The sequence below is a fragment of the Haliaeetus albicilla genome, chromosome 1 (genome assembly GCF_947461875.1).
Source record: "Haliaeetus albicilla chromosome 1, bHalAlb1.1, whole genome shotgun sequence".
In the NCBI taxonomy this organism is placed as follows: Eukaryota; Metazoa; Chordata; class Aves; order Accipitriformes; family Accipitridae; genus Haliaeetus; species Haliaeetus albicilla.
In genome coordinates this window covers 40,341,471-40,367,071 of record NC_091483.1, presented here as the reverse complement: position 1 = coordinate 40,367,071, position 25,601 = coordinate 40,341,471, and the positions used below count along the sequence as shown (strand labels likewise).

Here is a 25,601-nt window from a genome sequence, read left to right as displayed (position 1 = left end):
ATTTTACTTAGAGGGTCCTACCCCATCCTGCAGTTCATCAGCCTCTCATTTTTTAAGAACTTGGGGTCTTCTTTTCATTTTTTATTTCAGCCCTTTCAGTGTTCTGTTTTACCACTTGGCCCCATCAATAGCTTTAACAGAGGAGGGGCTGGATGGCTAAAGCATTGAAAATGATTAAGAGAATCTCTTGATACTGGCTTTACAACTAAAGAAAATGTAAATGGAAGCGTGCCCTGACACTAACTGTGTAGCCAGTAATATAAAATTTAAAGACCATAATCAACCCAAGCATTGACCTAAATCAGTCATTGTTATTCATGGACTTTTGTAAAAATGCCATTTTTACTGTTTAATTTTGAAGCTAGGGATTTTACCAGCTCTAATGGGGGTGGGCTGCTATTCGTGATCTGATTAATGTATGTATTAATCTCTCACATAACTAACACATACAATTTTATAGTGGTTATTTGCCTCAAATTTATTTTGCCTGGGACCTGATGATGTGAGAATGATCTGAACTGAGTTTTAGTTCACAGGCTGATGCTTGCTTGTTGGTGGAATGCATGCACAAAATGCCTTCTCTTGAACATAGCAATACACTACTTGATCTAAAATATGATCAAATGGGTTACTTATCAGTTCATTCAGTATATTTTATGATTTTTGGTGTTAATTTAATTTTATTTCTGTAGCATTTTATTGAAATTACTTGGGAAAAAAGAACTTTTCCTCCAGGAATTATTCAGAGCTTTATTCATCTGCTTCAATTTTTATATGGCAAAATTGGAATGTGTGGCATTTGTCGGAGGTCTTTCAGAATGAATAGCTTCCCTCAGCTCTTTGCCAGAGCACTAGGCTGTAGTTTTGTGTTAATTACTGTAGCCTTTCCTCAGCATAAATTTCCCCTAATTCATTTTTATTTAATTGGATCAAAAAAATATCTCTTGTGGGAAAACTAAAAGACAGAGAAGGTAACTGTAGCTATTCATTGGGAAATCAGTATTCTTGCTAAAGTCATATTTTAGATAATGAAGCACATCAGCTCCTTTTAGTAATCTTGGTTACGTGGCAATTCAGACCTACACATATATACTGTATATATAGTTGCAAAAATAAGATATGTCTAGATATATTTAAACAACAATATATTTAAAAATACCAGGCTTTTGGTATACAAGGACATTTAAACCAAGCCACATCTTTGTAACAATTCAGACTGCTTTGGTTAAGGGAAGCTCAGAAGGCAAGTTACCTTTTCTATACAACGTAGGTCAGCTGCTCTTACAACTTCAGGAACAAAATAATGATCATATAAAAAGAATTAGTGTTGGGGTTCACTCATACTATTAATTCAGTGGGTGATGGGGCAGGGGCAGGGGGAAGAATTGGTAAGAGCATCTTTGATCTATAAAGGTGAAGGATAGAAGATGAGATTAAAAGACATGCAAGATGTTCTTGAGGTTCATCCAACAGTACCAAATGGCTAGTCTTCGTTCAGTGACTTTCAGGTATGGCTGCTTTCTGTTTCCAGTCAACTGTACTTTTCTCACAAGACATCTTAGCACGTGAAGGTACCTTTGTACCCTTCTTGCCTCCACCTGCTGCTGTACATCTCCCCATTCCTGTTATGACACATGATGCTGAAGGGCCTTGGGGTGTAGCGATGTAAAACACTTCTGTAGGACAGGTTGCACAGCAAGTTCTCGAGGTAAATGGCTATAGGTTCTTATTCTGTAAGAAACAAATTAGAACTCGAAGGAATTTTACATATTGCAAAGAGTGTTTAAATTACTAATGTATCAAATGGGATAATCAAGGACATGGTCATCAAACAGAAAAGGCCAAGCCCATGTAGTACAAGGCAGTAATGAGAATTTTCATGCTTGTACCGGTCTAAGAGAAGGCAAACTTAGGTGAAAAATATTTTCTAGGTGGAAGGTGGAATAACTAATATTCTGTTGTAACTCCTGGAGAAGACTTTGTACATCATTTAAAACTACAGCTAAATAAACAGAAAGTATATTTATTGATTTATCTTTTCAGGTGTCACCAGTTTTATTTCATCAGCTCTAATTTCAAAATGCATGCTTCAAGATACTTTTCAGCAGGCTAGACAATTTGATATGGAGGAAATTAAGCAGTGTGATGAATACTGAAGAGAGGGTGATTCAAGTGAAGATTCTTTAACAAAACTGTGATCATATATTATAACTATGTCTTTGGTGCCTAAGGGAACACTTCTTCAGAGAAATTTCACTTTAATTGGAGAGGACTAAAGAAAGTAGAGACACATACAAGACTAGGTAATGGGATGTTGATCTCCAGTTGCTATATCCACCTTTCTCTCTTAATTTCTCTCCTTTTCCTATTTCTACCATGCTATCCCAGCCTTCTGTCCACATCCATCACACTATTTAAGACCAAAATACACTCAAATGTGCAAAGGGAGCCCATGCTACTTGGGGTTCAAAGACAGAGACTCTGGCACAGACTGTTGGGAGATGGTTTGTTATGGCTGCTGTAGTGGAGGATGGACTCGTGGTTGCTTTAACCCCGGACCAATCCATCTCAAATCCAGCACTGAGCATGTGTCATGGCTGCTTTTGTATTGCCCATAGAGTACATATGGCAAAATGCAGCACCCCCACCTGCTTTAGCTGAAAAATGAAATCTCATCTTAACTGGCCTTACAGCAAAATTATGATCTGTACTTCGTGGTATGGTCGTTAGATTAACGTGGTTTTTTTTTTCATGTTTTTTTTTTTTTTTGTGTGTGTGTGTGTGTATGTGTCTAAGTTGTTGTTGTTTGAGAGACACTGTGATTTAAAGGCATTTGCTACTTAGTGACTGGAGGAAAATGTCCTGCCTTCAATTAGCTGTGCTGCTCTTTTGGAAAGACAGAGTAGGCAGAGGCTGGAGATGACTAGCTGCAAAGAGAATAAAAGTGATGCACAAACCAGATCCTTTTGATTGTAGAAATACTGTGGGGAGAGCAGGTAACAGTAGCATCTGCTTCCATTCTTGACTAACTGTGATAAAAGTCAGTGGATACATAGATTCTACCCATTTTTTCTCTGCTTCTTTATGTGTTGCCCACATGCAGCTTGTTTTTTGATTCTTGGTGATAAAGGCATATGCCCAGGCACCTAAAGTAAATCTTTTCTATAGTTGTAGATGCGTGCCTCGTTCTCAGTACTAGACGTTCCCCATAGTTTTGCATTATGGTGCTAGTTCACTCCTGACCAGTGTTTTAATGTTTCACCTGCAGTTTACCTGTCAGGATTATCTGTTTAGGTAAGGTAGCTGAAGCATACTGTGCTAGGAGATAATGACCCTTTTCTTAAATAGCTTACAAGGCAAGAAAAGAAACAGCAATTGTAAAAGAGAAGCTCGTGATAGCACTGAAGGCTGATCATGTAGACCTCTGTTGAACAAAGAATTGGTTAATGTTTCAGCAGTCAAAGAGGATGCTTGGAAAGTAAACACTTTGGTGAATACTTTTGCATTCTATATATTGATGTAAAACAATTTCTATCAGATGGGAGCTAGGAAGAAGCTCCCAATATGGAGAGATAATGCTATAATTACTTGCCCCGGGGTTTCGTGCACGTTTCTCTGAAGCATCTGGTGTTGGCCTCTGTCCGAGAGGGACATGAGGTCTGGCTATTCCTGTATTTCCAAAGCATAGCATTTTTTTTTGTTTAGTCTGTGTTGGGATGATTAGGATGCAGGTACTGAAGTTCTCCTAGTTGGTAAATGACAAGTATTCTCAATAGTACTTCCAGACTGCAAAAACAGCTACTTCATTTTAGAAATTATCTTCTCAAATTACTTAATACGCAAATTTTACACTTTTTAAGGGTCTGCTAATTGATGACATATACAGCTATAAAAACTGCATAAGTTTGTGAAGAGTGCATACTGATTATATCACTCAAGTCCAGCTCTACTGTCACTTAAAAAAGAAATACAGCGCTGTCTTGATTTCGATAAAACTGAATTATTAGTTCTTTGCAGATGATAAGGTGTTTATCAAAGTGAGATTTTTCATTATGTAGTGCTTTTATTACTCTAGGCATGCATATCACACATAAAAGTCAATTAAAGTGTCTTTGTCTTTAGAAACACACCCATTTTGAGTTCAGTTTTAAATTTTTAATAGGTGTTTTAAATACACCACAGACATTCATTTGAATTCCAACCAGGTTTGTTTAGTGTCACCTAGGGACAGAAATAGATTTTAGGTAAACTTCAGACAGGTTTGCCAGAGAAGGATTTGTACCAGCTTATTTAATGAGCTAACTGGATCAAGGTAAGATTGTGCATAGATATGGCTATATGATGCACCATACGACTTGGCATTTCTTATATTTATTTTACTTTTGACTTCAGTGGCTAATGCAGCAGGGGTCTAATTCTGGTCTTCTATTCTTGATCCTTACAAGAGTTTCTTCTCTGGGATGTATCTTTTGACAAAAGGCAATGACAAATATGTTTTCTGTGTTTTCTGTGAACCTGCTCAGTTATTCCTCTCTCAATGTGCTCTGGATGTGTTTGGGGAAAAGAACATGGAGGAGGAGTTTTCACGGCCCAAACCCTTCTCCTTTCAGCCATCAGACCTGGCACATTCTGTTGGACTGTGTGAGGGGCACTTCTCATCTTGGAGCAGGATGCTGTGAGGCATACCTTGTCCTTCTTTAAGATGCAGTCCCTCAGGCACAGGCTGTAACCACATGTTGTTTAGATAGCACAGAGTGGCCCAAAGTGCTTTTATTCAAATTACAAGGTTTGAAGCCTCATCTCTCATCAGCACTTCAAATCTGCACAAGGCTATTTTGTTCTCCCAACATGTGTGGAGCCCTGTTGTCCTTTATTACTATTATTTCTTCCTCCTCCACCCACTGTACAAATTCCATTCCTGCAAACTACCATTGCAGCTGCTTTCCTCCAGCTGGTAGGTTGATAGTAGTGAACAGTTTACTGTGGAGCCTGAGCCAATTAGTACTGCAACAAGTGACCAGAAAACCCTCCCTAACCCACAGAAAATAAATAACTCTGAGCTACATGTTCAGACTACTGACATATCTTCACTGCTTGGCTCACTTCATCATACACTGCTCCAGTTCTTAAGGCCTTTTTTTCAAAAGTGCTGGCTAGATCCTTCAGGCCTGGTTTGAGATAAGACAGACGTTTTTCTGTGTATTCCTAGTCTGTATGCAGAGTGCAGTTTCTACAACAGCCTCTAGTAGTTAATTTTAGCCTTCATTTTGCAGGCATGATTATTTCAAGATAGAGGTCAGCTCAAAGTCTTTCTTTAGATTGTAGAAAGAATTCAGAAAATGTTGCATGATGGCTTTAGCTCTAGGTGAGAGCAGAAGGAAGTCCTTCCAGCTGTAGGTGCTGTTTACATTACATTTTTTGTCCCTTTTTTTTTTTTGCTAAATGATGGATAGGGAGAAAAATGTCAGAATGGGAAAAGTATTTAATATTAGCAATGTCATGCCCATACCAGATTCCCCTGTCAGGCCTCCTTACATGCAATTTTTAAAACCAGCATTCCTGAAAATATCCAGCAGTTAAAAGTCCAAGCATTCATAGCATGTTGCAAAGCAGCCCATTAACTTCACCTTTGATTTGGCATCCTCAGTGATGAGCCCCTGCAGGACAGAGACCTTCGGTTGTAAAGGTGTGAATCTGCAAATCTGCAGTAGATATAGAGTTGCTTCAGAAAATCTGTGTAGACAAAATTTTGTGGCCAATGTGACGGAAGATTACCACTAGCAGGGGGCAACATGCAGATACAAAATGGTGGATGGGGGCAGGCAGACAGTAAAGCTACAACGTGAAGGTGGGGAAAAGGAACACAAGCAGCAAAGTTTGCAGAGTGCAATTCTGTGGTGTGGCAACAGCTTTTGTGTGAGCAGTGTGAAGCATTTGGTTCTGCATCAGGCCATCATGAAACAGCTTTGCAGAAAGCTTAATGTATGGGAGGGAATTAAAATTGCAGATTTACTTCTGTCTGTAAGAAGAGAGGCTGTATTGGGATATCTAGGATATGAAGCAGCATCCCCATATCCGCAGACAATCTGTTTTCAGAGGATATTAAAAATTATCCATATTTATTTGTTGCATATTGATTACCAAGCTTTATTAGAAGTGACATGCTGGGAGGAAAATTTTGGTTCTTTAAAATAAGTATCAGGGATTTTCTCAGGCTACATTACAGGAAAGGGAAGTGGCCGGCTACATATGATTTAGATGTTCCCTGTGAGTAGGCTATTACTTTTTTTTCCTTTTTAATTGTTTTTTTCTTTCCCCAGAAGACTCATGACTACATTTTGTAATTGCAACAGTGGGTTATGAAATCAGTACCCGTTCCCTTTAAGTTTCAGAGCAAGATAGTCTTTAAGAAACAAAACTAAAACAGGAGGTAGAAACCTGGAACAGGATACAGTTTTATAGCTGCCACTTTCAAGATTATTACAAACTTCTCTGGCAGTAAAGCATAGGAATTCAGGTTGAGATGCACGTCATGTTTTAGAAGTGTCTGTAAGTAGTAGTTGGGATAGGAGGAGTGTTTCTGATCACATTTACAAATCAGCTTCTTTCCTTAGTTCATTCTGGCTTCTTGGTAGGAACCTCTGAAGCACGTAGACAGTCTGCTGCCACCCTCCAGTGGTTTGCAGAGCACAGTGCAAGGACAGTGTTCAGAAAGCTTATTTGGAAAAGAAAAAGGGGGCTGGGGATATGTCAGGCTTTCTTCTCGGGATACATATTGTGGATTCGTCTGGTGACTTGTGTAGAAGGTCTTCTGGTTGTTAGATATTACGAAGTGTTATAGCACACCTGTTCTGTGGAGCACAATAGTATTCATGCAATTGCTTGCATTTGCAGGACATTAAACCATCTGCATCTGTGATGATTTCCAGTCTGTGTTTGTATTGCTGCCATGATTAAGGAACCTGTGGGTGGTGACGATTGGATGTACAACAGTGAAGGGGTGCTTTGGAGGAGGCTGGGCAAAACCTACAGTGTTTGTCTATCAATTTAGTGACTCAATAATTTGCAAGACATTATAAATGTCTCCTCTGGCTTACAGTCTTCCATTTCTTTCTCTCCTTCCAGTCTCTAGAGCACGTTAGGAGTATTAACATTTAAGTTGCCAAGGCAAATTGCATCTGGGCACTTACTTCTGTGTTATTTTTCTGTTCTTGGTGGCATCTGATATTCCATCCGTGGCATGTCGCAGCGTCATCAACCTGATGGTTGTACGTTTTTCTAGATTGCTGATGAAGACAATAAAATGTGATGCAATTTATTTTTATCTTGCCATCATGAATGTAGAGAGCCTTGAGAACCGCAGAAGCTTCAAAATACAGCAGGAGTAAATTTATCAGTGGTTAAGGAGGCGTTAATGCACTGTGTGACACGGTAGCACCTGCCAAACTTACCCACCCACCTTTAGGCTGTATCAAGTCTTGGACTACAAAGCATGAGTAAGAGGGGCTGATGCTTTCACTGCTCAGTATATTGTTGTCTCATAGCCTTTGTTATGGATTTTCAAGCATTTTTTATTTCACATAACTATGCTTTTATCCAAGCAAGTCTGTGCTAACATTAACAGTTAAATTTTTTATTTAAGCCTATTGCAAATAATCCTAAAATAGTGATTTGCGCTTTTCTGCTTCAGGGCAACTTAAATTGCTGGCTTATCTACTAACATCACTCATCTAGTAGAGAGTGACAGTAGTCACTTAGTACTCTCTGTTCAGCCAAGCTAAAATACGTGAGTAGGACATCTCAGCTACCACAGGGATCACCAGGAGTAGAGCACACAGCTTAATTTAACTTCCCCTTCTGAGCTCAGCCCATCACGACTGGCGTTGAGAGAAGTGAGACTGCAGCTAGGGCAGGGCAAAACAGAAGTGCAGCTGTGGGAGATGCTAAGAGCTGTAAAATGCTCCCAAGTACTCTGATCCCTCCGCATCTGTGTGAGCAGGAGTCTCTCCTTGGTCCTTGCTCCTTTCTTTTATCCCAACTGGGAGTACGAGGTGCTCTGCACAGTCTTCCAGTTCCATAACCACCCCTGCCTTGGTGGCCTCTCCTGGTCTCCTGCCAGCCAGCTTATTTCTGTTGTGGTAACACACGTGTGGATAGAATAGACACACAGGCATGCTGTCTTGTGGGAGAAGAGGGGCCAGAGGGAGGAAGCGGAGTCTGGTAGGCCTTGGCTTGCTTTCTGGCTGGATTTGATCGTGGGACGTTAGCAAAAAAGGCCTGCTTTAGCTCATTCGTGCTAGCTCCCTCTCCTGATACACCTTTCTTGTAAATCTCAGCAGAAGCCTGTGATCTTGTTCCTTTATTTACCTGTCCTGCCTGTTGGTCATTTGGTTTTGTCTTTTTTTTTTTTTTCCACCTACAAAATGTTTATATTTAGAGCAATGGGACCAGCATTCTTTAAAATTCCATACGAAAAAGCTTTATTCAACTGGGCATTCAGATCAGTGCTCTAAGGCTTTTGTGTATGTTACAGAGAGTAAAAAGGCTATAATGAGACTGCAGGTATATGTGACAATGAAAATTTAGCACAGAATCTTCTCTCCAGTAGACCAGAAAGTCTAGCATCAGAGTTAAGATGACAGAAAATTTCTGTTTAAGAACACAATTCATTCTTCTTTATGTTCAACGTTGATCTCTCACAAAGCATTCACAGGTAAGTGAAGGGTTAAGGTAAAATCCTTTCTTCCATCTGGACAAAGCCAACTTTTTCTTTGGAAAGAAAGCCTGTTGCAAAGCTTGAATTGAATTTTCACTGCAAAAAGGATGAAAGTCTTCAGGTCAAATGCCATGTAACCTGGTGACTGTAATGCTATGATAAGACTGTGATGATAATGCCACAGTCTGTCTGGTCTGAGCACTGAGTACTACCTACATGAACTACAATGAATATAAGGTTCTGGTTTGGTTTATTACTTTTTTTTAATGTCTTCCATTTTTCCAGCCTGTCGTACAAAACCCAGCATGCTTCGTTTTCACTCCTAAGTAGATGTATCAGAAACTGAAATGAGGTATCAGCTGGTAAATAAACTACTAGTTCTGTCACTTTGTATATTACTCAGGAAATATTTCAGTTCTTCTGAACAGTTATTTAAGCCTTGCGTTCGTACAGTTCTGGCAAGGGCTAGAAAATGCTCCAGAGATTTTGAGGCAACAGATCTGAAACGTGCAAGCTTTAACTGCCATTAAAGACTGAAATTCGTTTGGCCCAGTATGTACTGCTCTAAAACTAATGGCAGGAAAAAGCATTTCTGAGAGTTAGCCCTCCTGGTGACATTGCGCTGACATTCCTCAGCTTTTACTGCAGTTGTGCTCCTCTGAAATGTGACCAGACAGCAAATAGCGTTCAGACTAGAAAAGAATGGCCATATTGGTTTAGGTTAAAGTCTAAGCATCTAGCTCAGATGCCATCTCCAACACTAGCCATAAGCAATTTAGGGAAATTTGTTATTTCCGAAAACCAAATTAAAAAAACCCAAACAAACAGCCAACCAAAAAAAAAACCCAAACAAGGAAAACAAAGCCAAAATCATACCTTCAAAGTAAATTTATACCCCCTCAGTGCTCTTAAGTGGCCAGGGGTTTTGATCCAGCCTTAGCACCTGGAAACTATCAGGAGCCGCAGCCCGAGTGTATTAAATTTAGGTCGGAGTAAGCGGAGGGGGAGCTTTGCTGTTGCGGTGGTCGGTGCTGTGGCTTGGATGCTGATGCACCGTACAGTCTTGCGTTAGCACGACTGCAGCGAGGTGGCACTGCCGTATTGTGGTTTGTACTTGTTTCATTCATCAGATGCTAGCAACCGACCCCGAGATTATTCATCGGAACCGAGGCATTTTGCTTTTAAATGTCATATTCTTTCATCTGTTTTTAAAGGCAAGCATTTTAGTAGAGATGGGTTTTATTTTAAAGAAGTGCTGAAAAAAATGATGTCTTCACAAGCAAGATAGATTAAAAAAAAAAATGCCTCAAGAGTTGCATTGTTCAAATGCAGAGAATAGCCTATTTCATCCTAAAATAGCCTTCACTTAAGATAGGATTTAGTGCCATAATTCACAAATATATGATGGATTTAGTGCAGTAATTCACAAACATGTGCCTGGAAGATCCTTCTTGTGTTACTGAGGCTGTTTGTCTGCTATCACGTACGATCATTTCCACATAACCATCTTTACAATTTTATTGAATTTAATCCTCAATGCAGTTGCATTTCTTATGCTTTTATTTTATGGGAAGACTGTTGCACAGTTGCATTCCTCTAATATTAAGCAACTGAGAATAGCTGAGAATAATTTAAGTATTACAAGCTAATGTTTGGGTTTTTTCTTCTCTCACTATCAGAAATGTGCATCAGGTAAAGTTAAAATAAATATTCAGCTTTTTACCTCTCTATTAACGTTATGGCTGTATTGCAAAATAACTTTAGATGTCATTCGCAAGCAGACAGAAACAGAACAGAACTTCATTCCTCTGAATCTGTGAAAATGAGATCATTATGAATTTTACGGTGACAATGCACATAACTACTGTGATGTGTATTATCAAAATGAAAGGATTTGTTTATTTTATTAATTACTGCTTGGGTTTTGGGGGTAGAAAGAACCAGAATGGCCTAATCAGTTTATTGTAAAATTTTACAAGTCTGATTTTTTTTTATTGCATTTTTAAATTACAGTGGGAGAAACTACAGATGACAACAAGTGAGAGGAGGAAAATAGTTTGTTCGGTCACATTCCACATAATTGCAATTACCTGTGTTGTTTGGTCCCTGTATGTTTTAATTGATAGAACCGCTGAGGAAATTAAACAAGGCAATGATAACGGTAAGTATCTTTTACCTTCTTCAATCTTGTTGATAATGCAATGGGTGGCTTTGAAAGGCAGCTATGTAACCAGTCACATTCTCTTCTGAAATAACAGCTCACTGATACACAGCTACATCAAATGCTTTAATGCAGAAGTAATGAATGCATCAGTATTAACAGCTTATGTTATGCCCCTGCAGAGAGACCTCTACTTAGTATAATCATTACAACAGCTTAACCAGCCTGCTGGTTCTTCCTAGGTTAATCTCCCATTATCTAGACATTTCTAAAGCTCAAAAAAAAAAAAAAAAAAAATTAGCCAAATTTAAACAGCTCAGCGCAAGTTCAGGTCATAAAATAGCAATTACCCACTTGAACCTCGATATCCTGTAAAACATGATAGAGCCCTTTCATCCACAAACTTCCTAACAGACACTTCCAAGAGACCGTGTTCCAGTTGTGTTAGTCCTTCATGTGGGACTTAAGTAGCATGGAAAGCTATTCCTGCATCTTCTCGAATAGAATTTCACTGTGAATGTCCATGGTCCAGCTGTGTTTATTGTGAGGGTGGTCAAACACTGGAACAAACTGGTCATGGAGTCTCCATCTGTGGAGATACTGAAAACCCAACTGGACATGTGTAACAAAATGCATGTTTAACATAAGTAGGCTTCTTTTTGGACTATACTTACCGTATGTGGAAGCTATATTCCAAACTGACCTACTGTTTTCCATTTCAAATCTAAGTCTATTTGGTCTCAAATTTAGTCTTCAATATGACCATGATGATGAAGAGGATAAAAAGCTTTTGAGTTTTGATCTGAATTGACTTTAAGCACAGTAGAGGGACAAAGGTCTCTAGCTTTGTGCTATACTCTGAAGTTAACATGGAAAACAAAACAGGTGGAGCTTTGTGCCTTGCTAGTTAGATAAATATTTGATGATACACCTGATGCTTGCCTTTCTTGCCTATGAGAGGAAAATAAGTAACAAGCCTCAGTAAGTCACAGACGAATGTATACTACAAAGTCTTGTTTTGCATTCTTTCTAAACGGGTAATCCTGTGTTTCATCTCAAAAGAACTGGCCCTGAGGACAGGACTAGGAATGGCTTTGAACTTCTGAGTACAACTACATCACCCTACTCATTAAAAAGGGGAAAGGCATTTCTGTGGATTAGCTGAATTTACACAACAAAACAGCTGACATGAATTTTTGTTGTTATATAGATTACATAAGAATCACCTTAATTAATCCTGGTAGGCTCAAAAAGTATTTAAAATTTGTATAGAATTCAGTGTTTGCCAAATGTAATGGATGATTCTCCACACTAAAAAATGGACAAAGACATGCCTTGGAGCTGCTTACAACATACAAAAATACGCATTCGTGAAGAGAACTCTTTTGCCCCAAAATTTGCTTGTTTGGGGGGGTACTTTTACAAAATCAAATGTGCATCAGCGTTTTGGGGGGGGCATGGGAAGAGACATACACGTAGTTTGCTTTTCTCTCCACTGTCTCTGTTTAAATGGGAAATGCTGGGAAAAAGACAGTGAACACTGGAGGAAAAACACTTTATAAACATATTTTGAGGAGGAGAAAAATGGAAAGCCCTGAATAATACTAGTACCGTTTGTTAATATTGTGTAAGTTTAAAAATCCCTTTTTAAAACATATCTCTCAAAATATTTAAAGTTTGGGGTTTTTTTTCTCCTTATGAAAGCATATGATACAAATAAATAAAATTTTAAACCTCTTAATTGGTAAACTTGTCACTGGTCTATAGAAAGGACAATTTAAAATATATTTAAAATATTCTAGAATTTATATGGCACCAGTGGTAGGGAATCAATTTTCACATAAATTTGCTCTGCTTTGAAGAAACAGGTCTAGGCTTAGCTGAGCTTTGTCTCTCCTAATAAATCTCGTCTGTGAAAATATGGCAATCCTGGAATATACTGAAAGGCACAAAATTCACTGTGCCATACCAGTTAAGCAAAAAACAATGCTTCCTGTATTGCCATGGAAGAAGCAGCAGCACATCTTTACTGCTAAGAGGTGGAAGAAACTCTGAAGGAACGCTGAGCCATTTATTCAGCCTCTTTCTTCTGAGCTCAGCGCTCCAGCTGTGCCTTGCTGGTTCTAAGTGTCATTACCCACTGATAGGGCTTAGTCAGATGCAAACCATACTGTTTTCATAATTAAGAGCAAGAAAGAGATGGTGATTTTTAAAAACAGTTATTAAAGGGAAAAAAAAAAAAAAAAGAAAAAACACATCACTGGATATGACGCCTTTTTGTTACTTCCTTTTGTTCCAGGCATGCAAACATTTGTGAACGAATTTAACAATATAACAGGATTTGTCCCTGGCAAGTTCAACTAACCAGAAAAATAGTGGTTAGGGAGATACGAAGTGATGTATGTGGTCTTTGTATGCTTTCATTTTGCTGCAAATTAAAAAAAAAATAATAAATTGGATAGCACCATTGCTTAATATATTGTGACCATTTCTAAGTACTACTAAACAGTTACCAGGACAGGGAAGACAACAGCTACTTCAAACATTTTGTGTGCTTGTGCAATAATTAATATTCTTTTTGTCTCTATTTGTTTATTTAATTAAAAACCCAGTTCCTATGTGTTTAACAGTAAAGAGGATACCTAGATTCATGAGACTTACACAGCTGGCTAAAAGTAAAGACTTGCTTTTGAGGAGTCCAGGTTACCAGGTCTACGAGTCGAGACTGGCTCCTCACTGAAGCTCTTCTGCTAAGTTCCAAAGGAATGCAGATTGCTTTCCTGCCTGTGGCAAAAATTTCTTCCTTGGGTAAAACTCACAAATATCACCAAGTTGTGATACATCACCAGTGGCTGAATACAGCATCTGGAAGGCACTGGAAGGCTCACTCAGTGAGCAAAACGTTATTCAAAGACCTTCCATATAGGACCAATAAACCTATTCAGATTGTTCAGACTGACAGCTTAAGCATTGATACAGAGGTCTGACTCTTGTGTATAGCATTTAATTGTTAAATGTGATGCGGCGATGTGTAATGGGAAGGCTGGTAACTGTTCCTTTATGTTAGGCTACTGAATGGTTGAAAAAAGCAGATGTAGCAGTATGAATTAACAAGGAGAAGGCTGTTCTTAATACAACATTAATTTATTGTGTTAAAATCTTAAAACAACATTTAGGCCAAAGCAAATAATTTTAACATTATTCATATCATAATCAAGTTAAAATGCTCTCATCTCTAGCTTTGTGTTAGCAGCCATATATTTTTCTGTAAATGTGATTGATCAATGCAATGAAAAAAAGTAAGAACAGATACACCAAAAACTGTAAAATTACTTTTTTAGTACATAGGAATGTAAGTTCTGCTTTTTGATACAGGTGTGTTCAGGGGGTTTGCACAGACAGCAGGAAAAAGAGACCAATGAAGGCAGGTGATACAGGAGATGAGAGCCCTTTCCACTAGCTTTTCTTACTATAGTGTGGCTTCAGGATGAAGCTAGGACCAGGTAATAATATTGTAAATGTTGGTGTTCAGGTGCCCTAAACAGCGTCATGCTTCTAGCACAATTAAAAAACCCAGTTGTTCTTGAAGATGTGCGTATTTCTAGGTATGCAGTTATCTCAGTTTTGGTACCTGTATTTTTGCTTAAGCAAGCTATTGAATATGGGGATATTATTGAAGACCAGTAAAATGTTTTGGGTTTCACTGTATCAAGCATTATGCTTCCTTTGTGAGAGTGGCCTTCCATTTCTTATTTGGCCAAATTGTGGTGAAGTCAGTTCACGAAATTGTGGTGAAGTCAGAAGTGGGAGGCAGATGTAGTTTCTTGGCTGGCCTATGGGATAGGAAATTGCTGCTGTTTTCTACTTGAGCCACAACTGCCCCAATAGTATGTACATACCTGGGAATTCTTAGCGAGTGGCTTCTTTTCAAAGTATTCTACTGAAACTCAGTACTTGATATTCAATGTATAACAATGGTAATAAATATAAATGTTTTATTTCAAAGGTGTCCTTGAATGGCCATTTTGGACAAAACTCGTTGTGGTGGCCATTGGATTCACAGGGGGCCTGGTCTTCATGTACGTGCAGTGTAAGGTTTATGTTCAGCTGTGGCGCAGGTTGAAAGCCTACAACAGAGTGATCTTTGTTCAGAACTGCCCAGACACCGCCAAAAAACTGGAAGAGAAGAACTCTTCGTGCACTCAGACCTCGGATGTCAAGGATGCAGTGGTGGTGCCAGTAGCACAGACAGGTACAAACTCTCAGCCGGCAACTGAAGAAACGACATCTGAGGTCATGCCAGTTTGACAGAGCCAGCATTGTTTCTTCCTTGCAGAATAAGGCATAGTGTTTTCTACACTACAAATGCTAAAAGAGAGTAGAAATGACTGTGCATTTTTTTCAGTTAAACAAAAAACCACACAAAAAACAAAACCCTACAAGGAAAACGGATCCAGCAAAGCAACTTGTTACTGTATGGAATGTGACCGTTCGTGAAGTAGTTTCTCAACTAGTCAGCAAGTGTAGTGAAAGTGGAAGTGTAGAAAGTGCAATAGAGAACAGGTTTAACAGACAATGCCAAACCAAGGTGACAAGAGTACTTTTTTTTTTTTTTTTAAATTGGATGGCTGGGAAAGTAGAAACAGACCTGATATAATAATTTTGTTTACAGAAAACACCCCCCTTTCATCTGTTTACTACTAAAAGTTGTATCTGCTATTTAATGATACACTTCTAAAGGGTACCAATCAAGTTATATGCATTAACTGAATCAAAGTGTAAAGAGCGAGCTGTATCACAGCACTCACTCTCTAAGCCTCATATGGTAACACACATTCACGTGACTGCAGTGGAGCCTGAATGTTTGGGCAGCTGTGTCAACTAAGGATATTTGAAACATTTGAAGGGTAGCATTGTTTTTAAATATGCCTGAATTTTTGAAAAGTAAGCAATTCCAACCAGTATAAACTCATGTCTCCATAAGCAACAGATTTTTTTAAGCATAGCTGTCAGCAAAATAAGTACAGGAAGGAGAGAATGTGTAGATATGCATTTAGAAGAGCAGCTCAGCTGTTTATTTTACTTTGTAAGAGTGAATTAGACACAAACTGGATACACAAAGTTTTGAGGCAGAACTATAAATGAAAAAAATGCAGTTTACTGCAGAATCACACAAAAGTAAATTGCATATTACTAAAGGTCTGAAAAAGGATGATACATAGGGAAGATGGAAGCCATATTTTGTTTTAAGATTCATGATACCTACATATCTTAAGAGAACATTAGTTTTTATCTCCTTGTTCTGAAAAGTTAGTTTTATCTTTCTGACTGAAAAAATAAATCAATGGTTTCCCTCTGTACAGGTAAACTTGAGGTGTTAGAGATTCAACAGTTCAGTTGTTAACTTCGTGTTTTGAGCATTCTCATATAAAAATGAAGTGTGAATAGCATTAAAGGGTGCAATAGATAAATGAATGTAGATATAATACTGTGTCCAACAGGGTGAATTATACATAAAGAACCAATTTTGTGATTCAGTTCTCATACCTGTGATGTTTACCATCAGGACACAACAGCAGGTATTGACTTGGAATAGTTATGTACTGGCATGGACAAGTCTGGGGCCTGAATGTAATGTATACTTAAAAAAAAAAAAAAAAAAGTTAAAATTTCTTTTTTGATCTTGTATTTAGGTAAAGGAGGAAAAGCAAACAAGCAAATAAAGAACCAAAGTAAAGAGGATAGGAGAGCACAGGTTGATTCAAAGGGGGGGAAATCTGCCACAATTACAAGTGAACTAGACTTCTACAGAAGCCTTGCAGTTTCTAATGGTAAATTTCCTCTTCACACACTCAAATATCTACAGTTAAATAACAGAATCATCCTGTTCTTGCAAATATCCAGGGTGCTAGGCCTAAGACGTATTGGAGTTTATATATTAGGCATTCCTTTGTGAATGTGTTTACTGGCTTAAGGATCAGGGAATACTGGAAGTAGCAGTATTAGCAAGAAATGTGTCTTTTATCAGATCATTATGTTCTTTTGTATTGGAATTGCTCATGTAATTTGGCTGTGACTAAGTGATTGTCATCTGGCTAGACAAGACACAAAATCTTGGTGCTTGAACAGGCCCTAAATACATATAATATTTGCTCTCAGTTACTCCAGGTGAGTTGGATTAATGTTTAAGTTTTTTCACATAATGACACACACTTTTCATATAAAATAACTTTCCAATTATACAATTGTGAATTGGAATTGTAGCAGCTTCTCATTTGAAATGACATATAAGATAACCAAATCATTTCTCTGTTTATCATTGTGGAGATTTCAGAAGGTCTTCAGAAAACGATGACAGTACTAAGGAATGCCTCATAACTGTACATGTTTAAGACAGTCTGCAAGGGCATGGTTTTCAAAAAGTGTAAATCTACTTGCTAAAAAGCAAACCTCATGACATCTGAAGTTAAGACACTTAAAATTACTAGCTGCATCTAAACATTTGGAATGATGTTTACAATAAAACCTGATGAATCATAGCAAAACTGACTGACAAGGAACATTATTATGGAAGATAATTAAGAGCTTTCTGAAATCATCAGGAAGTTTCTTACTAAGTGACAGTAGCCCTGCTTCTTTAGCCAGTTTGTTCTTTGCCCTGCTGTAGCATCATGACCCCATTGAAAGTACTTTATCCCCTATTTTGACAGTTTACTGGAGACTAATTCACATTTTTTTCTTGAGCAAGTATAAAATTCAACTCAAAGAAAAAAATACGTGAGGCTTCCAAAAGCAGATTTGTAACATCCAACAAGATTACTGTACATTTTTAAAAATACACTGAAGAGTTGGCAACAGAACAGACAACTTGCAAAATTTTATACTAACAACTTCAAAACACTATTCTGGCACTCACCTCAACTGCAGGTACAACTGAGCTTACAGTTACTTAAATATAAGAATGGAGAAGGACTTGAGTTAAAATTCCTCCTCTCCCTTTGAAATATTAATTTGGATGGCAGGAAAAGGAGCAAAATGGGACACTGTCTGCTGAGACAGACAATGAGACAAGTCAGTAGCAAGAGAGATTACAGCAGGCTTGAAGCAGTCCTTAAACTTTTAAAGCATTACAGTATTAGCCCGTGCATCCCTTTCTCTTCTTAGGTGCACTAGATATTCTAGAGCTTTCAGGGATTTCATGCAGCATTGGAATTTGTTTCTGAAGCAGGGTGCAACCTCTTCAACAGGGCAAGAAGCTGTTCACACCAACATGCATTGGACACAGGTCTGCACGAATAAGGAAGGTGCACTAAGACAGACACTAGACAGCTGCTTATCAACCAATGTTTTTTCATTCCCATACAAAGCACAATTTTCTGTATCAATTTAATAAGCACAGGGTTCTATCCTGCAAAAACAGTATACTGAAAGTTTTAAGGTACATTCTAAGACTTTTTAATGAAAATGATGTATCAAAGATCTGTATCAAACTGCCTAGGTAGCCACAGTGCACCTCAAATACACTGATGGTGGGATTTAGCCTGGCTAAGCCCACAAAGGCAGAAGCTCTGAGCTGCCATTACCAAGAAGAGCTTAATCTGCATTCTTGTTTAAGCAAAGTTTTAATGACAGTAGGTAGAAGTAATCTGGTGTCAGATCAGATCTGGAATTTTAAACAAGACACTCCTCATCTGTGAACATGCACGTTTCTTTTCCTGTTTTAAGTTATAAGCATTATAAAGTTTATTTCAAACTGGCATAAACATACCACTTTTGACTATCATTAGCATTATGAAGATTCTCAAATAGTCCAACTGTGCCATTCAAACACTGCTCTATCTGAAAGCAGTGTTTATTTTTGTTGTGTAGAAAAAACAGTAATTCCCCATCACCAGAACAAACCATCTATAATTTCTAATAATGCAATGAAACTTACTCTATAATGGAAATATTTTACTGTGTATAATATTTGGAACTACAAGTTTGTGTTACTTGTTTAACTCCCTCTCTTTTGCAAACGAAAAATTGTATGTTTTTGTGGGTGAATGTGTACTGAAGGACAGAAGGTAAGAGAAACAAAAGTAATATATCTGCTTATTGTTGTGAAAAAAATGTATTTGTATTAAACAAATAACCCAGATTAGTATTCTACATTTGTCACTTTGTTATGTAGAGCATCACATGCTGAACATGAATCAGCAAGACCACAGGCTAGCAAGAAATGTGAACAATATACTCAGCTGTGTACTTAATATTGACAAACCTGCTAGCCCAGAATGGCTAGTTTTGGATACCACACCTTGGCAGAATGCTCAGGAAAACACCTCACACTACAAAAACACTTGAAAAGAACTATGGTTATTTTAACTTGCAGAAAGGAAGACTGTGAACAGGCTTCAACTCCATAAAGAACTCTCAGAAAGCAACTGGGTTACCATCCGTACCAAAATGGACAACTAGTACTGGGTTTCAACTGCAGGAGGATAGGAGAAAGAAAACTTCCTAAAGGGAGCAGTGCTTTGGAATGAACTGTTTGTTATATGTGATTGTGGAATGTCCAATGTTAGAAAGCTTTAAAGATGGGTTGGACAGTTAAAGGGTTTAAAGCTAATCCCACCTTAGAGTGTCAGAATGGATCATGTTCCCCCCTTTTTTTTTTTTAGACTTCTACTTGGTGAGATTTTCTCTCCTTTTCCAAAAACTCTAAAGATAAATGCTTCGTTTAATGAAAAGAAATATTATACTTGCATTAAAAAACAATCTGTGTACTTTGTCAGGTGTAAAACCAAAGAAAGTATCCTATCTTGATAAATACACAGCATTCCAACCAAACTACAAATTTAGTTTTCTGAAGAGAGTTGTATCCACCTACCCCCTATCTTTCTCCTAGCTTGTCAGCTGGGGAGAGAGTGGGCTAAATTTCAAAACCTCACAGTTCTAGCTGGAATAAGTCATCATATGGCTGGTGACTGCTAAGAATATACGTTCAAAACACAGAAGTAGTGTTCTAACAAATTACATTCCCTCCATGCAAGGCCAACAGATTGTTCATTTTGTTAAAGCTGCCCTAACTAGCTCACTGTGTACATCAAAGATGGATTCACAAATCCCTGCAAGATATAATACATTAGAAATAGTATAACCAAAGAAATTCTAGTGATAAAGATACATTCATTTCCATTTATTAGCATATGGAAAAATAAATAGAGCCAAATTTGGTTTTAGAATTAAGAGAATAGAGGTACAGGTCACTATGCCTTTTTGCTTTGCACACAAGAGTTTGAATCTCTTAATGAAAGGTACTGTTAGAACACAAACACACATTTCTGTTCAGTTTGCTCTCAGTATACAAATAAAGCAAACATGCTATGCAGTACTTACTCACCCCTTTCCCCCCTAATAAAATATTAAGGCTGTTCTGCATGAGCTTTATCTAAAAGTAAAAAAAAATGTCAGTTAACAACTCGCCAAAAGTACTTTGAATGGTGTACCACATTTCCACTGCCTATGACATGGAGCTCAGAAAATAACCTTGGATAAATTTTACACCATGGTTGAGAACAGAATGATTCCACTCTGGTGGAGGGCAGGGGCCCTGGGACAAACTTGTCCTTCTATTACTTGCAAATACTTACAACTGATACTAACTGAATCACAGATTTTTTTTTTATTTTTTTTTTTTAAACAGCTCAAAGGTAATATATATGAAAATACAATAACCAGCACTATTCCAAACCAAACAAAAACCAAAGGCAACAGGTTACAGTAATTTTTAAGTTTGTTAACTAAATTAGGTCTTACTTTAACAATAGATAACTTCTCTTGAAAGCCACATGGGAAACTGCCCAGCCTGTATGACACAAAGGATAACTTTTTATTTCTTTAGGGTTGTCAAGTTCAATAAATGGTGTGTTACTTCTTTTTCTTCAGAACTACCACGTAGTTACAATGCCTTTAGACCTTGTGCAATTTATAATTTGAAGAAATAATGCTATAATGAAGCATGGATCATTACATCTGTGTATGCATATGTCTGGGAACATGGTAAACAACATGCTCTATAAAATTTAATAATGGTTCAGAAGCAGCATAGAGGTGAAAAGTAAAGTAGCAAGATTTACATGGGTTATATTAAAATAAACTCAGAAAAGAACAACAAACCAACAAAATCTTAATGGCTCTCAGAAGCAAGACTACTACTTACAGGAGCCCTGAAAAATGCAGTCAAAAGAACAAATCAGTCTAGAAGAAAGTTCAGGCAAAGGCTATAGTGAATCTTCAAGTGCCACTTTACTTCTAGGTTTGCTAGTACATTTTGAGAGCTGAGGAAAAAGAAGAGTATTTCATTTAAAAAGTATGGGTAAGAATTTTTGGCCAACCATGAATATGAGCTGACATTAGTAGAATGTTGTACTTTAGAAAATGCTTCTGTTTTTAGAGTAATGCTGGCATTTTGGTCTAATAACTTAGTCTGAAGTTTAGTTTTATTTTTCATTTGTAACAGGTAACTAGTTACATATTAAACTCTTCCTTTTAAGAAAATGGGGCAGTATTTGCAATACAAGCAGTTAAGGCTTAGGGAGCTTGACTACAGGACCACTACGGTAAGTCTCCCACCATCAGCTTATTTTTAGAGTTTCATTACAGGAACTCTGCACAGAATCTTGCTAGCTGTATTTAAGGCAACAGCTTAAATTGCAGTGCATAAATCACAACACCTTATTAGCAAAGTTTCTTACCTTCGTAAAACTTACTTCTTTTGGGGAAGAAAGTCTAGAAGTCAATTATAATGAATTTTACTCTTGAAAGAGCTAAAAGACAGATGTATGATGTATGCATTGTATCATGCCAAGACTGACCAAACAAGCCAATCTGACATACTTCTGTAGTGCAGGCATTCCTTTGCCCTGTACTAGAAGACTAAGCCTGGAGGATTCCTTAAGTGGAGAATTTTTTCTGCTGAGGAAAAACAATAATGTCCTTTTTTACTACTCTTTCCTATCTACCCGGTGTCTAGCAAAAAAAGTTTTAAAAGTTACACTCCAACATACAGAGTTTTGGATCCCAGACTGTCCTCACATATGGCAGCATTACAGAGATGAGCAAATACATTACAGCAATCAAAGACCAAAAAAAAAAAAAACAAAAAAAACCCCACACATAAGATACTCTGTAAGTATATTCTTGAACTACTAAGGAATGGCTCAGAAAATGGTTCATATATGTTGCCTTTTTGACTTGTTGCATCCCACTGCACATACGGGAGTTCGATAGGATCGACACATACTTTGGTAGAGGAAGAAAGGAAAAAACAATACTGAGGCCAAGTACTTCACTGTATGCTTGTTTGTCCACATCACAAATGTTGGAAGTCTCACCCCTTTAGAACCAACTTTGTGGAGCAGATTGAAAAGCCATGGTGAACAGTTCCACTAATTCAGTCATATTTGTTTCCTAACCTAAAGAACTCTAAATTAATTAATCCACTGCATGCAACCATCCATGAGAAGGACAGTGTTTTCATTTGGGGTTGGTTTGTTTGGGTTTTTTTAACTCAACATTTGCTTTGCTTACATGAAAAAAAAAAAAATCATACTGCTACTGGAATTAAAGTCAGCTGGTTCTTTCCAGCTGAGACCAGGAATAGAATAAGTTCCAGAATCAGAGCACAACAACTCATCTGCTACTGAAAGTTTGAATTTAATTCAACCAGTTCCTTAGAGAAGTCTTAGCTCTCCAAGGCTGGCTGGAGTAAAAGTATACTTAGTAAGTATACTGCAAAGTACAGTGTAACAAATTGGAAAGTACATTAACCCCACCCCCCCACTCGCAAAGTTCTCATATAAAAGTGGCTTTCCATGTCAAAATGTTACTTTTTTGTTTGAAGTTTTGTATGTTTAATATAAGCCCTGATAATTAAAGAAACTTGAGTTTTAACTATTACAACCTTGCAGTTAAAAACTAAAAAACACAGGGACATTATGAAGCAATATCTAACAAGTTAAAAATGAAAGAAATCTTCCATAAAATTGATCTTTAACCAGAAAAAAACCCCTGTCAATTACAGAGAACTATAATAGAGGATGTAACATTAAAGTTTGTAATCCTTAGTTACAAATGAACAGAATTTCAAGGTATTCTCTACAGCAAGTTTGTAAGAACAGAGAACATCACATAGATATTCCCCATTCCCGCTGTTAACAGCAGCTGCTTTCTAGTTTTAAAGAAACAGAACTCCTGAGAGCATTCATCCTTTTTTTACACCATAGGAAAGAAACTCATCAACATACAAAACCCCAATAGCTGGCTTTAAAGCACAAGCATAATTGGATTCTGAAACTGACAGAAGAGATTCCACTATCTTGTCTCAGTAACACGTGAGGCAAAAGATGCTCTCTACATCCCCCGCACTCTGGACTTCTCAGCACAAAAACTCTGAGCACAGTTAAAAATAAATAAATACGTAAATAGCTTTGGTGGTTTTTTTTTTTGTTCTTTCCCATTGCCACATTAGTATTCTGCCACAAAATTAATCTGGTAAATTGGTCTTGCACATCATCAACGTAAACCTAGATTACTTTTCAATTCAAATATGAATACTTGACAGCTACATATGATTTTTTTCTGGTAATTCAATGTAAAAAGTCTGCACAGAGAAACTGGGTTTTTTCATTACTTATGCAGTAGGTCAAGATGACAGTTTAAAAGCCAGCTAAACAAGCAGTGAATAAGTGGACTTCAAGGGAAAAAAAATCTACAAACTCAAAGTCCAATTTGTAAACATGTTCTTGAAGTGTGAATAACAAATGTTAAAAAAGAAATCACTTCAAATATTTGACTATCACAGCCACAGAAGTAATAATTACTTTTTTATAATGCCTTATTACCAAATTGTTTCAAGCAAAATAGAACATCTCATTCTTCATAACTTTGCATGACCATCTTTTTTAAAGCATTCACCAGGATGTCAGCCTAATATACTGTCATTACTGTGACACCTTCTAGTTACCTTATTGCTCATTTTCCTTCTGTATTTTACCCAATGTAATGGGAAAGTGACTTTTTCTGCAATGTTTCTACTTAAAATTTCAAAGCACATCAGATATTGTATACAAGCAAAAATTTAAGGTGAATCTTCTGAAAGGCAAAATCTGTCAAAGCACTGAACACATACACAGCTTTAGTTCAGACCAATTACCCTGGCTCAGCTTCCACCAGAGTTTAACATCTAAAGTTTTATACATCAAAAAAAGCTGGATTCCACCACACAGCTCAATTTAACAAAGTTAAAAAAAAATAACAAAGGCCTGCTCTGAACTTAAACACACTTCATTTCTAAACACAAACACAAAGCAGTGAAGTGACAACCTAGAGATACAGCTGGTATCAGAGGATAAGACTAGCCAGGTTTAAGACTTGCAGTCCACCTGACAATGCATTAGATCACCCACACATGCCTTAGGTCTGTTAAATTTATTCAGGTTTCTTCTTCAGATTAAGGAGGACAATGGTTAAGTCTATATTACCTAAGTAGATTGGTTTCCTAAAACATGAAAGGATAGCACAAGCCTGTTTTGTAAAGAGTGAATAACTTAATATAGATGTTAACAGAATAACACTCATCAGTAACACTTACTGCACAGCTAGGAAAATACACACCTGGATATCTGTAAAAGAAATCTGGGAAACCCACATTACTATCATGACAAAGCCGTGTTGTTTAACACACAGAACTGTACTGGGGATCAAGTACTAGAAAGATCATCCACCAGGAATAGTTATTTCCACATAATTAACAGGTATCTGAACTGTGACTGCTGCAATGTGTACAGACAATACATCTGAACTGTGACTTCTGTGCCCAGACAATCTAATCTGCACTAACAGAGATGTCCTACTTAATGCCTGCTGTGAAATTATACCTGGCTTTGCCCTTGCCCTTTTTTTCCCCCTCTGTTTTTTTTTTTTTATTTTACACTATTAAAAGTGAGTATCTGCTAAGAACCTTCCTGAAAGACACATTTAAAGGCATCTAAAGAGCTGTTTCATAAAGCAAGCCTGCTATTTAAAAGTCCTAAGCAACTTAATTTTAAAATGCACAGCTTTCTCAACAGAGGGGTCAGCAAAAAAACATATGGAGAAAAGATGTATTTAGGAACAGACTGTAGGGACTTCAATTGGCTTCTGATCTGACTTCTTCAATACAGAGTGGTGAGGACAGTGTAATTTGAGAGAATTCTCTTGACAAAACATAAAATACTCAGTATTCTATTTTGAAGTCTTTCCAGCCTATGTTCCTGACACAGATTCTCAGACAAGGGAAGGTACAAGAGAAGAGTTCTTCATGATTAACTGATGCTCCATGTATCTCATCTTCTGCATATACATTTCCACCAAATGCGAGAGCATTTCTTACACCCAAGGTGAGTGTTCCCTGCCACACAGTACAGGATTTTGGGAGACGAGGCATATCACTGCTCTCCACAAAACTGTGTACACCTAGAGACATCCCAGCCATCACCACAAGAGACGGACAGAAGTTGCCACTAACTGGCCCCACTGTCTACCAGGGTACCTGCTGTTTATATACTAAATGACATAAATTCTTGCCAGTACCAGGAAAAGGTAAGGATTTCCCACCACAAAATATTTCTAACAGGTGTCTGAACCCTGACTGCTCTATGACCAGGGAAGAGATACCCAACTAGTCAGGATTTCAAGATA

The 25,601-nt window shown here is 37.6% G+C and overlaps 1 protein-coding gene across 10 annotated transcripts in view; it reads left to right on the top strand.

Annotated features, from left to right (window-relative positions):
- MARCHF1 (membrane associated ring-CH-type finger 1) overlaps positions 1-19,020 on the top strand; it is a 274,990-nt gene extending 255,970 nt beyond the window's left edge. For all 10 annotated transcript variants that reach the window (XM_069786356.1, XM_069786351.1, XM_069786371.1 and 7 more), the window contains 2 exons: positions 10,730-10,877; positions 14,884-19,020. In XM_069786356.1, the coding sequence (XP_069642457.1) occupies positions 10,730-10,877; positions 14,884-15,185 (450 nt within the window). In that variant the 3' untranslated portion in view covers positions 15,186-19,020. The remainder of the gene's footprint in view (positions 1-10,729; positions 10,878-14,883) is intronic.
- The last annotated feature ends 6,581 nt before the right edge of the window (positions 19,021-25,601 follow it).